This window comes from Mus pahari, chromosome 21, assembly GCF_900095145.1.
Source record: "Mus pahari chromosome 21, PAHARI_EIJ_v1.1, whole genome shotgun sequence".
NCBI classification, from domain to species: domain Eukaryota; kingdom Metazoa; phylum Chordata; class Mammalia; order Rodentia; family Muridae; genus Mus; species Mus pahari.
This window is the reverse complement of record NC_034610.1, coordinates 26,598,256-26,613,295: the sequence shown is the minus strand read 5'-3', so window position 1 is coordinate 26,613,295 and position 15,040 is coordinate 26,598,256. Positions and strand designations below refer to the sequence as shown.

Genomic DNA, 15,040 nt, shown 5'->3' with positions numbered 1-15,040 from the left:
ATACACTCAGACTTAAACTGCGTCTATGTTGTCTGTTTTTTTTTTTTTAAAGGTTTATTTATTATTTATATGTAAGCACACTGTAGCTGTCTTCAGACACACCAGTACAGGGCATCAGATGTCATTACGGATGGTTGTGAGCCATCATGTGGTTGCTGGGATTTGAACTCAGGACCTTTGGAAGAACAATCAGTGCTCTTAACCACTGAGCCATCTCTCCAGCCCGTCTGTGTCTGTTTGACACCACCGAACCCTTATCCACCTAGCTTCAAGGACCCTCATTCCAGGGACCCCCATACCTGACTGGGGTGGTCTGTGGCATAACCTTACTTTTTTGCTTCTGTAGTCCCATGTGCTATGTTGCCAGGGCTGTCTTTGGAACTGCAATTCCACTGCCTCAGCATCCTAGACACTTGGATTATTGGCATGAGCCACTATATCTGGCAACATTTAGGTCTGAAAGAGGGGGTGGGGCTCATAGGACCCAGCAAAGGCTAGAGTTCTAACTGTACAAAGACACATAACTATGATACCAGGGCTTCCTCTGAGTTCATAGAAAGGCTTGTGGGCTAAGCACTGTATAAATCAACAAAATACAAAACCCTAAACTTTAATCCGAACCTGTCACCTACCTGTGGTGTCTGCTAGGCCTCTGCTTGTTTCTGTCTGAATAGGCATGTTGGGCCTTGTTAGCCACAGACATCATTTTCAAGTTCGGTGAAACCTGTAAGCCAGACTCTCCCTTCTCACAAAGGAAACCCTTGAGAACCTGGGACTGGTGGCCCATGGTCTTATCTATCCACCTTGGACAGCAGAGTTCAAGGACACAGACCTCCACCTTCTGAAAGTCAAATACTTCCTGCCACTGGCCACCCAGAGTCAATTTCAGATGCTCTTTTGAGACATGGTCTCTCCTTCAGATTTAGGAAGCAGTCTAGTTTGAGCTTGGGCTTCTGCTTTTCTGACCCTCGACTCCCAACTGCCAGGATTATGAGGTACTGACCACTGAACCCAGGGTTCTGTGCATGCCAGGCTATATCAACTGAGAACACCACCCTAGCCCTTAGACACACTTCTGAGGGAAAACAGCCGGTTGGCCCACGGCTCCAAGCACGAGTGGGAGACCTGTGACACTGCCTGGACGTGCCCAGGGGCACCTTGCAAGGGGTTTTACAGTGTGGAACCAGCAAAGGTTACAGGTCTGCACCCATCAATCATTCTCTTGTTAGGCCAAAATAATCCAGCTTATGAAATGTTATGATGAAAAATCTGCTTTGCAATTTTTTTCCTTGAGAAAATGTCAACTAATTGAAGCCCAACAGCGAGGGTAGCCTCAGCTTGCCACCCTGGTGTCACTGTAAGATGTGTGACAATCTTGAGGATCTCACCTAGGAGTGAAAAAGTCCGCTTTGGTAGCACAAGCTTTACAGAATCAATCGTCCACAAGGCGTGTTTCTGGTTTTAATTTTTTTTTTCTTTGATAAATCAATTGCTTCACAAAAATCCTTTTAAAGACAACAATCCAAGAAAACATATTGTTACAGTATTCACATTTTAAAGATTGTCAGTTTCAAAGACCAAACTTAACTGAAGAAGGCTGTGTTCCAGTCACAACCTGCAGGAGGGGCCTCAGGATGGGCGTTTCCCTGCCAGCTGTGGGGGAGGAGCACTGGCCACCCAGCAGGCTACACAGTGGCCCATCAGCCCTAGCCGCCAGGGTCACAGTGCATATTGCATATGCACTTCTATTTGACAATCTGGACTCAAGCAAGCAGAAAACCTGAGCCCACCGGAGGAGTGGGTCAGCCAGTCTAGATTTCTGCTAGACAGCCAAACAGCAGGAATGACACGGGTTGACTGTAGGTCTCAGAACACATTCAAAAGGCTCCAATGTTTGGGAGGACTTTAACAGGCGTGAATGCTACACTCTGACCATTTAAACAAAGCGCAAAGGTTTTCTGCGCTGGCCAAGGAAAGGCGAGCAGGAGTTTTCCTCAATTATTATTTTTTTTTTGAGACCGGGTTTCACTACACACTAGAGGCCAACTTGACCTCACAGCAATCCTCCTGTTTCAGCCTCCTAAGTGCTTGTACACAGGAACATGCCATGGCGCCCAGCAAGCAGGTGTCTTGAAGGTGCAACTGGCAGACACCAAATCTGCTGGGCAGGAACTCTATGAACCAGCATGGCTTGCCTCCAGGGATCACTTAAAAGCATCTCTGTGCACGGGGAGGTGAAAGGATATGTATGACCCTGTGCCAGCTCTTTTACAAGCTTTTTTTTTTTTTTTTTAGACAGGGTCAAGTTAAGTAGCCCAGGCTTGCCTCCTGTCTCAGGTTCCTGAGTGTTGGGATTACAGGAGCGTGTCACCGTGCCTGGGGTTCTCTTACGAGCGTCATGATATTCCTCTGATTTAGTAGATGAGAAAGTTCAGTGCTTAGGAAAGATGATTTCAACTGGAAAGGACACGATAGAGGATGGTGTTCGAATCCCAGCCATGGGGGCGGAGCAAGAGCAAGGCCGCTAGAGCAGCCACCAGCGGGTGCGGCAGGGACCGTGCTTCCTTTGCGGGGACCTCTGCAGGGCTCACAGGAGTGATGGCTTCTGCTCTAAACCTAATACAGCCAGCTGTCCGTGCAGGCTTTTGTATGCCTGACTTTAATAAACTATTAAAACAGTTTGTGAATAGGTAAGGGAAAGGCTGCTTGAAATGTATTCTCTCCTCAAAGGAGTTGCTGGCAAGTTTGGGGTGTCTATTTTGCCGACCTGGTCTCTGTAGGGAGGCACCTTACCTGGTTCAGAAGGACCCCATTTCTCTTGCTGACTACTTAGCTGTTCAGGTGTGCTCGGTGGCGGAAGAGAATCAAGACATTCGGGGTGATGGTGAACCATTCCTGACTTAGCTAAAGAGGTCCCCCTAGGGTAACGGTGGGGCCCAGGGCAGGGACCCCTAGACGACAGCACAGCTGTCCCCATCAGCAGGTGGCCTAGGTCCCACTGTGAAGACAGGTGCTTTTTTCCTAAGAAAAAGCTTCCCAAGACCTCAGACTTGACACTCAGAAATGAGGTCCTCAAACTGTCCTCAATCTGGAGTGGTAAGAGAGGGGGAGGAGCCTGGAGGGTGAGTGACAGTGAGAGCTACCAGTGGGCCCCACTGCCAAGTTTCTAACTTCTAGGTGTCTGCCAGTAAGAAAGACAGTTTAGGTGTTTGCTCTTTACCCCAGCTCTGAGCCAGTGGGGCAGAGCACGCTTTATATTAGTTTATAATAAACATTCTATGTATAACAGGTTTTAACTAAAAAAAAAAAAAAATCTAAAATTACCACCCAGTTACCACAGCCAGGCAGCCATGGAGCTGCAGTCAGACTAGGTGCGGCAGAGCCCTCGCTTACCGTACGTCCTACTGAGCACACTGTGTAAGATGCTCTAGCGACTGTAGAATGCAGCAGTCTGCATCACACATGAGCAGAAACTGGAGATGTCAAAAGCTCACTTGACAGTTGTTTCCTTTTAGCAGCTGAGGCGAGCCCCCTCCTCCCCAGGGAGCAGGAGACCATGCACGGGTGGCCGCCTTTCAGAACATTCCGAATCGAAAGACAAGCATGTGCTGTTGCTTCTCTAGAAATTTATCCTCAATATAGTCATAATCCAATTAATAACTGATTTATAAAAATAGCTTTTTATCCAATAATCCCAGCAAGGTAAAAATAGGAGTTTCTTTTTCTATATAGCAAATGAAACAGGCAAATGCTGCCTGAGAGAACTGAAGTGTGTGGTGGGCACCCACAGCCCACGGGGCCAGCGTCTTCTCGCTCTGCAGCCTGCATGCAGGTCATCTTTCAGACCTGTGAGCAGCAGCAGCAGCCGCCTGCAGACCTGCTGTAAACCACACAACTCAATTGCAACTGCATAACTGTTCAGATAATGGCAGCACTGTCCCTTAATCTCGCCAAGGACTCAAGGGGCGGTGCCGTGCTTCCAGCATTAAAACCCATCCGCACACAGCTGAAGGAAGCTGCTGCACCAGCAAAGATGTCTTGACGCTTGCTGTGAAATACAAAAGTGCACTCCTCTATGTCTACATATAAAACAGGTTACAAAGACAACTGTAAAATGTTTGCAGTGCAAACAGTAAAGAGTCTGGTGTCCCAGCTCCATGCTGGCCCCGTTGGTGCATCCTACTGAAGGGAGTCACTGTTCTCCAGCACCAGCCCGCCAATGTGCGTGGGCGCCAGGGCGGCGCCCTCATCCTCTGTGCTATCCACCGACTCGTCCTCACTCTGCCCCGCCATCATGACCTGCTGTACGGCCAGGGTGGCCCCATCTGAGGACAGGGACTGAAGGCTGTCCACATTCATGTTTACGGGAGTGGTGATGGTCACAACTGCACCTGCAGCAGAGCACACCAGGGTTACTACCTTCAGTAGTCCTCAGAGCAAAGCACAGGCAGGTGCTGCCTGCTTGTCAGTCAGGAAAGGAGGGCACAAACCTCCCACACTTCTAGAAAGGCACCGTATATAATGGACAAGATTGGTATCATGTGAAGGAAGGCGGTAGCAGAAAGGGTACCAGAGACAACCCAGCATGAAGCAGATAGGAGAGAGCACCAATGGCAATGACAGCTGTGTGTGTGTGTGTGCGCGCGTGTGTGCAGGGGCCAGGATGGACTCAGAGAGTAGCATTGAGGCTAGTGGTTCCACATTCAGCATCTCAAAAACAAAACTTAAAAACTGTCCCCAAAGCTCCCCAAGCACATAGCAGAATATAGCAATGGTGAAGAAAAAAGAAGATGGGGGAGGTAGAATACAGATAAATAAAATAATAAGAAAAAACAAAAGAAGAAGAAGAAGAGGAAGACACAAATACATTCAAACACACACCCAGAGGGAAGTGTGCATACCCTAGTCAGTACTGCTGACGGGAAAGGGCTTAAGTCCAGGGGTTCAAGGCCATCAAAACAAGCCAGACACTGGAGAGGCGGGGAAGGCCGAAAGCAATAGACAGGCACAAAGGAAGCAGCCAGGGGAACGGCTTGACTCTGCTGTCTGTGTTGACCGTTAGAAAGGAAAGAAGTGCAAAACTGGACACCCGCCCATGGATCTCTCCTCCTGTCTTATTCATTTTGAAACATCTATTTGTTCAGTATGTGAGAGTGTAATGTAATTTAGGCACGGTGTGGAAGTCAGTGGGCAACTTTTAAGAGTTGGTTCTCAGGGCTGGTGAGATGGCTCAGCGGGTAAGAGCACCTGACTGCTCTTCCAAAGGTGCAGAGTTCAAATCCCAGCAACCACATGGTGGCTCACAACCATCCTTAATGAGATCTGACTCCCTCTTCTGGAGAGTCTGAAGACAGCTACAGTGTACTTACATATAATAAATAAATAAATCTTTTAAAAAAAAAAAAAAAGAGTTGATCCTCCCCAGTCATCAAACTTCGGTCATTAGGCTTGGTGGTAAGTGCCTTTACCCAGTGAGCCATCTTGCCAGCCTTGAATCTTAGATGCAAAGAAAGGGACCTGCACTCAGGCACAGTTGACAGCAGCTGACCTGGCCCGTTGTTCCCACCTTTGACCACCTGAAGTGACGTACCTTCTGACATGGCGAGCTCGCTGGGTGTTGCTTGTGCCACTCCTGATGCAAGAGAATCTGGCCAAAACCTCTGAACTGGCCTGTTCTGGGCAGGCTTTTTCTTTGTTTTTGGAGCCTCGGAACAGCTGGAATCCAACATTGGCTGGAGAATTCGTCTTCGCGCGTTGATGAACCTGTGAATGGACAAAGAGCTTGTGCGGATTTGGGACAGGAGAGCATTCCTCAGAAGTCACGCTGACACGAGGAACATGCGTGACAAGCACACAGACTATGTAGGTCTACAGAAAAGCAGGGACAGATCTTTTTTAAAAACAATTAATTTAGTTGGGCAAGGTGGCACATGCCACGCCTTTAATCCTAGCAAAAGTAGATGGGTCTCTGTGCGTTCATGGCAGCACAGAACATGTGAGGAGGCCAGGCTCTGGCACAGTGCTGGTGCAGTGTTAGCGAGCAGTCGTCTTACCAGTTGTTGACTTGAAGCAGCGTCAAGTTTGTCTGAGCAGCAATCTGCTTTTTCTCATCCTCCGTTGGGTAGGGATGCTGAAAATAAAGATGGTTACTATTACCTTGGGCTTTGATTTTTTTTTAAACCCAAGACTATCTCGGCCAGTGGGTCTCAGCTGTGAGTTGTGATCCCTTTGAGTGTCACGTATCAGACACCCTGCATGTCAGATGTCTCCATGACAATTGCCAACATAACAAAATTATAGTTCTGAAGTAGCAACACAGCGATGCTCTGGTTAGTCAGCACAGCATGTGGGCCTGTAAGGGTCGCAGCAGGAGGAAACTTAAAAGCAAACGTAAAGGCTGATGTGGCAGAGCTGTCAGCACGCTGGACCTCCGTCTCACAAGTCCTTGTTTTAGAAACATTCAGGTAGGAATGCAGAAGCTCCCTTTCCAAGCATATTCAACACAACAGCACTGTCAGTGTTGGGTGAGAACAGAGTCAGTCAGTATCCCAAGGTGTCCAGGCAGCAGGACTGGCAGTGGAAGCTGCAGTCCTGCTGTGGGGCGTCGTCTGTGCCCAGCGCCAGCTGAGCCTCAACACAGCACACCTGTATCAACGTTGCTGAGAGTTAATCATATGAGTGACACACGGCACCTACTTCAAGCATGAGAATAAACTGACACTTGGACTGACATCACCGAGTGCTTTCTCAGGGTCAAATCTCTGCGGAGTCACATGAGGCTGTAGTACAGAAACTGACTCCTACCTTGTGCTACAGGCCTAGGCACAGGCTGCTGTTATGGTGAGCTGGTAAAAACTCAGGAGACAGAGCCAAGGGGAGGACCTTATGCCACTGGGCGATAGAAGCCGACCCTTTCCTCTCCTCCTTCCTGGCTGGGAGCTGTGCACCTTGCTCTGTTATATGGTTCCACCATTGCTATTAGATACCCCTACCTAAGGTCTATAGCCACGATGCTACCAATCATAGGCCAGAATTCTAAAACTGTAAGCAGCATAAACCTTTTTTCCCTTCCGAGTTGGTTGTCCCAAATGTCTATGGTACTTCTGGAAAGCAGAGCAATACCTATGCTGTTGGTAAGGAAAGAGCGAAGCGCAGGGCGGGGGTAGAGTGTCTGCTGTACTCCCTTTACAAAAGGCCAGAATAGTTCACCCAAACCCCGCCTCAGGACTGAGGACCACCATGTGAGGAGGCAGAGAAACCTCACCATCAAATCCCTGAGTCTGGGCGCTGGGCCCTGGTATGAGTGGCGCCTTTAAGAAACCCTGTGTCACCAGGTGTTGTGGCGCACACCTTTGATCCCAGCACCAGGAGGCAGAGGCAGGCGGATTTCTGTTGATTTCAAGGCCAGCCTGGTCTACAGAGTGAGTTCCAGGACAGTCAGTGCTACACAGAGAAACCCTGTCTCAACAACCAGACAAACCCAAACCAACCACACAAACAAAGAGGGAGAGGGAGAGGGAGAGGGAGAGGGAGAGGGAGAGAGAGAGAGAGAGAGGAGAGAGAGAGAGAGAACACAAGTGTCTGTCTTCATTTTGATTTTGATCTGGAAAAGTCATGCTCATCACAGTGGGAGTGGAATGGCACGGCATCAGTCTGGCCGTAGCAGAGGTCGACAGGGTGGTCTGCTGGACCTGACAGGTGAGAGTGTGGCTCAGTCTGAGGTTGTGAACATGGGGTCTGCTCTTACCTTGACCAGTGCTTCCCAACCAGTGGTAAACCTCAAACGCCAAAAATAACACATTACATACAATTCCTAGCAGTGACTAAATGACAGTTAGGAAGTAGAAGTGAAATGACTCTTTGGTCGGGGTCCCCACAGCATGAGGACTGCATTAAAGGTCGCATTGTTAGGAAGGCTGAGAGCCACTGTCCCACACTAAGCTCATAAACTCAACGAGTTCAGTAGGCCTGTGCAAACCTGCAGCATCAGCACCGAGAGGTAGAGGCAGGAGAGTGGCAAGCCTGAGGCCAGCTGGCCACACAGTGAGAGCTTGTTTCAGAAAGCTCTCAGGAAAGGACTTGCTCCGAGGAAAGGACTTGCTTCTCCTTAGAACCTGTGTAAAAAGCTATGTAAAAACAAGAAAAGTGAGGCCAGACACAGAAGCCTAGAGACAGACTCAGACAGCCGTCTCTGCTGCCCCGCAGGTTAGAAAACGAGGACAAGGAGGAGCAGGGGCACCAGCCAGACAGGAGAGGTCCTCACTGGTCCTTATGACCAGGGTTTATGTAGGAGTTATTAACTCACTAAGGGAAGGGTGATACGATGCTGGCACCTGAAAAGGAGCGAGGTGCATCCAATGCAGCACCTCAGCCACGGCTCTGGCCATCACCCCCTGTCCTTTACCTGACACCACCTTTGCTGGCAGCCCTATCCATATACACTTGTGTGACACCCTTCCTGCCTGGACCACTCATTTGAAACTAAATAAGTCATGTGTTGGCTCAACTTCACGATGTGCCTGTCGCTTCTGGCATCTTCCTCTTTTTTTTTTTTCTGAGACAGGGTTTCTCTGTGTAGTCCTGGCTGTCCTGGAACTCACTATGTAGACCAGGCTGGCCTCGAACTCAGAAATCCGCCTGCCTCTGCCTCCCAAGTGCTGGGATTAAAGGCGTGTGACACCACGCCCGATGGCATCTTCCTCTTGAATACACTGCAGGACTCTGTGGCTTGCTCATCTGTTCCAGTGTCCTTTTCTTTGCCTGCTTTTCCTGTCCGCCCCATCAGACTGTAAGGGTTGTTCTGACCAAAAGACACATAATGGACTTTACTCCCTTTCCACCAGTGGGGATCCCTGCTGCATTTAAGTTTCTTGAAGCCATTATTAGAGACCTGTGCTCAGTCCCTACCATGGTCACAGAATAGTATCAACACTTAGACCTATATGCAACAAATGCAATTCAGTTTCCCCAGGGCCACAGCCAGGAGGGTGTCTCACGGTCCTTTATGGTGTAGCCAATGCACTCTTACCCCTATGTGCTGAAAGAGCCAGGACCGCATCACGTTGGTGGCGTGCTTCGGCAAGACACCCCTCTTGTTCTTGGAGGAGCCATCCTCTTGATGCAAGATGCTGAGGTCTTGGTTCAACTGCAACTGCAGCTTTCACACAATTGATAAATAACGTCAGAAAGGCCTTGAAATGCCAACACATCAAGTAGCTTACAACTTCAGATGGAGGCCTTACCAAGGTCCTCTCCTGGGCTTATTTACAGTAAAGAGGCATGTGCTAGCCAGCTATTGGATGGAACACAGGGTCCCCAATGGAGGAGCTAGAGAAAGTACCCAAGGAGATGAAGGGGGCTGCAACCCTGTAGGTGGAACAATAATATGAACTAACCAGTACCCCCTGAGCTTGTGTCTCTAGCTGCATATGTAGCAGAAGATGGCCTAATNNGCCATCACTGGGAANAGAGGCCCCTTGGTCTTGCAAACTTTATATGACCCAGCACAAGGGAAGGCCTGGGCCAAGTANTGGGAGTGGGTGGGTAGGGGAGCAGGGGCGGAGGGGGGTATAGGGAACTTCTGGGATAGCATTTGAACTGTAAATAAAGAAAAAAAAAAAAAAAAAAAAAAAAAAAAGAGGCATGTGTTGAGACCCTGTACGGACTAAGGGCACGCCTGACACTGTCAACAATAATATTTGGTCTTCATTCCCACCTTCTCAGCATGCAAGCCCTACAACTCTTTTTTGGTTTTTCGAGACAAGGTTTCTCTGTGTAGCCCTGGCTGTCCTGGAACTCACTTTGTAACCAGGCTGGCCTCGAACTCCAGAAATCCACCTGCCTCTGCCTCCCAAGTGCTAGGATTAAAGGCCTGCGCCACCACGCCCAGCTAAGTCCTACAACTCTTAGACTCTGCAAAGTGATGTCTTCCTATACACTGTACTGTTGTCGACGGCTGACCTACGCCTCCAGGCAGGCACTGTTCACAGATCCTAACCTCTGCAGTGCATCACGGGGCTAATGAGGTTTAGGGTGATCATGAACTGTCAGTGTGGGTTCCACCACCCTACTATGTCTGTCACGAAGCTTCCAAGCTCCTGGAGGGTAGTATGCTAGAGAAGAACCTGGGAGCTCTCACCCCACTCTTCCTGCCTCCATCAGCAGCCTCTGCAATGACCTTCACAGGAAGGACCAGCACAGCAGGCTCAGGGAGGAAGACAGCCCTGAAGCAGCTGGCTCTGGCAGGACAGGCAGCACTGATGTGTCACCTGGCACTCTGGACACTTACATACTGAAAACCTTGCAGAGCCACTGTTGAGTGTGCAGCAGGGCTGTGGCTAGGGGTCACCATGCAGCTGGCATGGTGCAACTGGAGACAGACGGTGTGTCAGGGGTCAGAGTGGAGCCCTGCAGCAGTGAAAGGCAGGCGAGCACATTTCAAGGGCATTCAACAGAGGCAAGCTTTCCTTTAGAAACACACGGGAATAGTGGAATAAATGGATCAAGGATTTGGAGGGGACCTGAGGGGAACGGAGAACGGTTCAGATCTGTGGCCTGCCTACAGTGCCCTGAGGGCTAAGCTGTGACACACTCCACCTCATAAAAACATCCCAAGTAAGGGTGAGAGGGCAGGGAGTGAAAACCTGACACTCTTTGAGTACCGGTGGTTAAGAACGGGGTGCCAGGCAGGTGGAGCTGCAGCTATGGAAGTAATTGGGTTCCATGACATATGCTGGCACCCTAACACTCAGAAGGCGGAAACAGAGGGTGAAAAGTCTACATAACTCTTTTGTTATATAGAGGCTAAGGCCAGCTAGTAATTCATGAAAACCTCCCTCTTACCCTCTCCTCACCCTCAAAACCATCTCTTCATGGGTGCATGTGAGCAGAAGAAAGACTTCCCACAAGACCCAGCTCTAGTCTGCTGTCACCAGGCAGTGTGACCGACCAAGGCTGGCACCCGAGTGACAGTGGGAAACTGTGGGAACGAGGGTCAGAAAGCATGTCTTGAAGTGCTTAGACTCAGCATGCTTGCTATTTAAAGCGAGCAACCTTTGTTCCTAAGGAAACTCAGTTACATGGAAGGCTTTTCGCATTTGGGAGGCTGAGCAGAAAGGTCACAGTGACTTCCAGGCCAGGCAATGTATGAAGTGAAATCCTGTCCCAATGTCCCTAAAGCAAACAAAAAACCACTTTCTTTTCCAACAAGACAAATGAGTATATGCTACAGTACTAGCTCATCATTTGACTTAAAATGTCTTCTGCCTAGAGGAAGCATAATTCAATCCTAACAAAACTATGCAGTGAGTGGACATGGCTGTGTTGTTGCAAACATTTTAAATGGAAAAACACAAGGGAAGGGAGCTGGTGTGGCGATAGAGGCAGCATCAGTGAGATCTGGCTCTCCTCTACGCCTGGGCCTAAGCAGTCACGAAGCTCGGGTCAGCTCTCAAGCTGCCACCTATGTCAGTGACACCTGCATCTTTTTCTCCAGTGTGGCTCCCAAACCTCTGTAGCCAAGATGGCAGCTCCAGACTACCCAGACCACTGAGTCACTGCAGCCCACTTGGACTGCACCCAGGGCTACACATGAGAATCTGTGATGAGGACATGGACAGAGACCTCACGGAGTGAAGGCATGTGCACAAAGAAAGAACTATATTTTAAACCTTGTCTTAATTAAAAAAAAAGAAAGGTCATGTTGTCATGTTTCCAGAACTTAGAGGGCCTTCCAGCCAGGAAGATCCAATATCTACATTTTACTACAATGGAACGGAAGACTGTAGATTGACCATGGCCATGGTAAGTCACAGGTCACCTCTTGTTCTGGAAGCCAAACGCCTGAAGGTGAGAGTCTGGCTTCAACACAGGACCGCAGTCACATCAAGGATGTCAGGCAGAGGCCCCGGATGCCTCCAGCGCTTGGAATGTCTGGGCTCTGTGCTTCTGAAAATTCTGCCTGGCTGTTGTGCCTGGACTTGGAGTCTTGGTGAGTGCACATGGCAGACACTCCCTAAGCCAGCCTTGCCACTGGCCATGGCTGCTTCCAGGGCCATGAATAACCTCCTGGTGTCTCAGACTGTTCGGAAATTTGCAGATTTCCACAATAAGGCAGATAAAGCAAGAAAAGAAACAAAGCCACCAGAGGCTACTTGACAACAAATGACAATCACAAGAAGCAGGCAGCTTAGCCCACTCCACTGCCCCCTACCCAAGCAGCACTCATAACAAGTCTGTCTAGAAGGTGACACACACCTGCGAGTTCTGGATCCTAATTGTCCCAGGAGATAATGTCTGCGTGACCACTTGGCCTTGTGGAGTGACGACGGTGACAGGCTGGTATACTGTGCCACCTCAAAAAGGAAAAGAGAATTTAAAGATTAACTACTTTTCAGTCTTTTTTTTTTTTTTTTTAAAGATTTATTTATTTATTATATGTAAATACACTGTAGCTGTCTTCAGACACTCCAGAAGAGGGAGTCAGATCTTGTTATTGATGGTTATGAGCCACCATGTGGTTGCTGGGATTTGAACTCTGGAGCAGTCGGGTGCTCTTACCCACTGAGCCATCTCACCAGCCCTACTTTTCAGTCTTAATGATTTAGAGTCATTCTCTCTGATGTGCTTAGGGAAGAAACAAAAAGCCTGTTGGGGAGCCTTTTAGACACTTCAAAAGGTCAACAATACTTGGCAAACTATTAAGTCAGACAAATTATCACCCCAATTCTGCTCTGCATGGCTCCGTCCCTTGTCACCGGAATGTGGCGGGCCTCTCCTCTTTGCTTGCCTCTGCTTTCCTTTCCCACAAATAGCACATATCCAGAACTTGACTAAAGGTACTAGATAACTGACATCTTTATTCTAGATTTCTGCTGGCCTCTTCTTTTTCGTTTGTGTTTAGAAACAGGTCTTTCTTGTAGCCCTGGTTGTCCTTGAGCTCACTGAACTCCACCTGCCTCTGCCTCCTGGTACTGTGCCACCCTGCACCCTACTTATGTTTCTTAGCACCCTTTCTCTTTCTGGTGACATTGCCTCCATACTGCTCTGTGAGGCATGCTAAGCATGTCTATTACTCCCTACAGACCTGCTCCACTCCATGCTGCTGCTTCTATCTGCAATACTCTACCCAGAACAGAAAACGCTTCATCTGTCCTCTCCTATAATGGTTTTGTTATAAAAATTAAACTAAGACCAAGGCAATATTCCTACTTGGTTGGCAATTTATAATACAACTAAGCAGTTTATGGGTCCTGTGACTAGCACAATTACAAACTATGTTATGTGAGAAGCTGCAAGCATCATCATCAGGTAAAGGTGTTTGCTACCAAGAGGAGATAACGTGGGTTTAATCTGTGGGACCCATGTGCTGGAAAGAGAGAAATGATACCTGTAAGTTGTCTTCTGTACTCCACATACACTCCGTGATGCATATACATGCATATGCTTGCACATGCTTACACTTGTGCATGCAGGCACGTACCACACTCATCATCAGCTAAGTATTTTAAAACTATTATTATTTGAAATCATAATTTAATTTTTGCTCTATGTTTTCTTTTTTTAGTTTATATTTTAACTATGCATGCATATGTGTGAGTGTAGGTATAGGCACAGGAGTGCAGTGCCCATAGGGAACCTCCCGACCTAGAGTTATGGATGGTGGTGAACAGCCTGACATAGGTGCTGGGAGTCAGGCTTGAATCTTCTCTCAGCAGCTCAGCCGCCTCTCCAGCCCCTTGCTGTGTGTACTCAATCCCTATAGAAAACCTTTTCCCAAATGCTTTTGGTAGAGAAACACAATCTGTACAACAACATACTTGTTGAAAATCAACAAGCAGGTACTGAAACTGCTCTGGACTCTAGCACTGTTATATCAGTAATTGGCACTCTGTAAGACACAATGAAAACCAGGAGGAAAAAAGAAAGGTAAAGACACATATATGTGCTCGTTCTAAAATAATGGATCAGTTTCCTGCAAAAGCTCGTGGAAAAAGTGTCCGTGTTTCCATGGTCCTACCTGCCACTGTTGCCATGGTTACATTTCCCTGCTGTAGGGCTGATGCTGGCACCACGATTCCCTGGGGGCTGAGAGTGCCTGTGATGGCGTTCTGAATCTGCTGAATGTCAGAACACACACAGTGGGAGAATTATTACAACACAGAAAATCCATGTTCAAACTGTAAAGGAAGCGGTATCATAATGTTGCAGTAAGGAAGGTGGGGGCCAGGGCCATAGAGCAGACGCAGGTGTCAGGCTTTCAGAAAAGGGAACTAGAGAGATGCAAAGCCAGCCATGCTGGCTATGATGATCCCGCTGTTCAAGCCCAGGAGGTGAACAGAGAGAGCCTGCTTTCAGATCGGCTTCCTCCTTAGACTCGGCTCAGGTAACAGCTCTCAACAACCAGACACTTTAGGACAGAAAGAATACAAGCAGAGCTGACACCACAGGCTGAGAGGCACCAGAAGCGACCAGGGACAAGAGGAGGAAGTCTGCCTTCACACTTAGTCAGCATTGGATATTTCAACTGATGCAATGAGACAAGAAACTGGATCAAATGGCACAAAGATGAGGAGGGGAGCAAACAGTAGTTCCTATTTGTACAGGACCCTGTGAGAGACACGGACATACTAAGGACTGACTGAGGAATACCTTACTCAGGATGGAGAAATGAACTCACCAGGACCATAGGGTTTGAGAACAAGCATCCACTATTAGCAGTGGGTCTGCCAGATGGCAAGGAGAGTAAGAAAGTAACAGAAGCGTAAGCATGACCAAAGCATCGGATACACACGCATGGAGTGGGGAAGTAAAACCCACTGCTCTCTCAGTGACCTCTGCTCACAGAACCCACTGCTCTCTAAGTGACATCTGCTCACAGAACCACTACTCTCTAAGTGACATCTGCTCACAGAACCACTACACTCTAAGTGACATCTGCTCACAGAACCCACTACTCTCTAAGTGACATCTGCTCACAGAACCACTACTCTCTAAGTGACATCTGCTCACAGAACCACTACTCTCTAAGTGACATCTGCTC

The 15,040-nt window shown here is 48.4% G+C and overlaps 1 protein-coding gene across 4 annotated transcripts in view; it reads right to left on the bottom strand.

The window, feature by feature from the left end:
* Window positions 1–1,453: 1,453 nt before the first annotated feature.
* Pknox1 (PBX/knotted 1 homeobox 1) overlaps window positions 1,454–15,040 on the bottom strand; it is a 61,021-nt gene continuing 47,434 nt past the window's right edge. For 3 of the 4 annotated variants that reach the window (XM_021221274.2, XM_021221275.2, XM_029533085.1), the window contains 6 exons: window positions 14,018–14,117; window positions 12,256–12,353; window positions 9,029–9,157; window positions 6,054–6,130; window positions 5,591–5,763; window positions 1,454–4,391 (listed from right to left, as the gene is read on the bottom strand). In XM_021221274.2, coding sequence (XP_021076933.1) covers window positions 4,180–4,391; window positions 5,591–5,763; window positions 6,054–6,130; window positions 9,029–9,157; window positions 12,256–12,353; window positions 14,018–14,117 — 789 coding nt within the window. In that variant the 3' untranslated portion in view covers window positions 1,454–4,179. The remainder of the gene's footprint in view (window positions 4,392–5,590; window positions 5,764–6,053; window positions 6,131–9,028; window positions 9,158–12,255; window positions 12,354–14,017; window positions 14,118–15,040) is intronic. The other variant, XM_021221276.2, reaches the window with a different exon arrangement.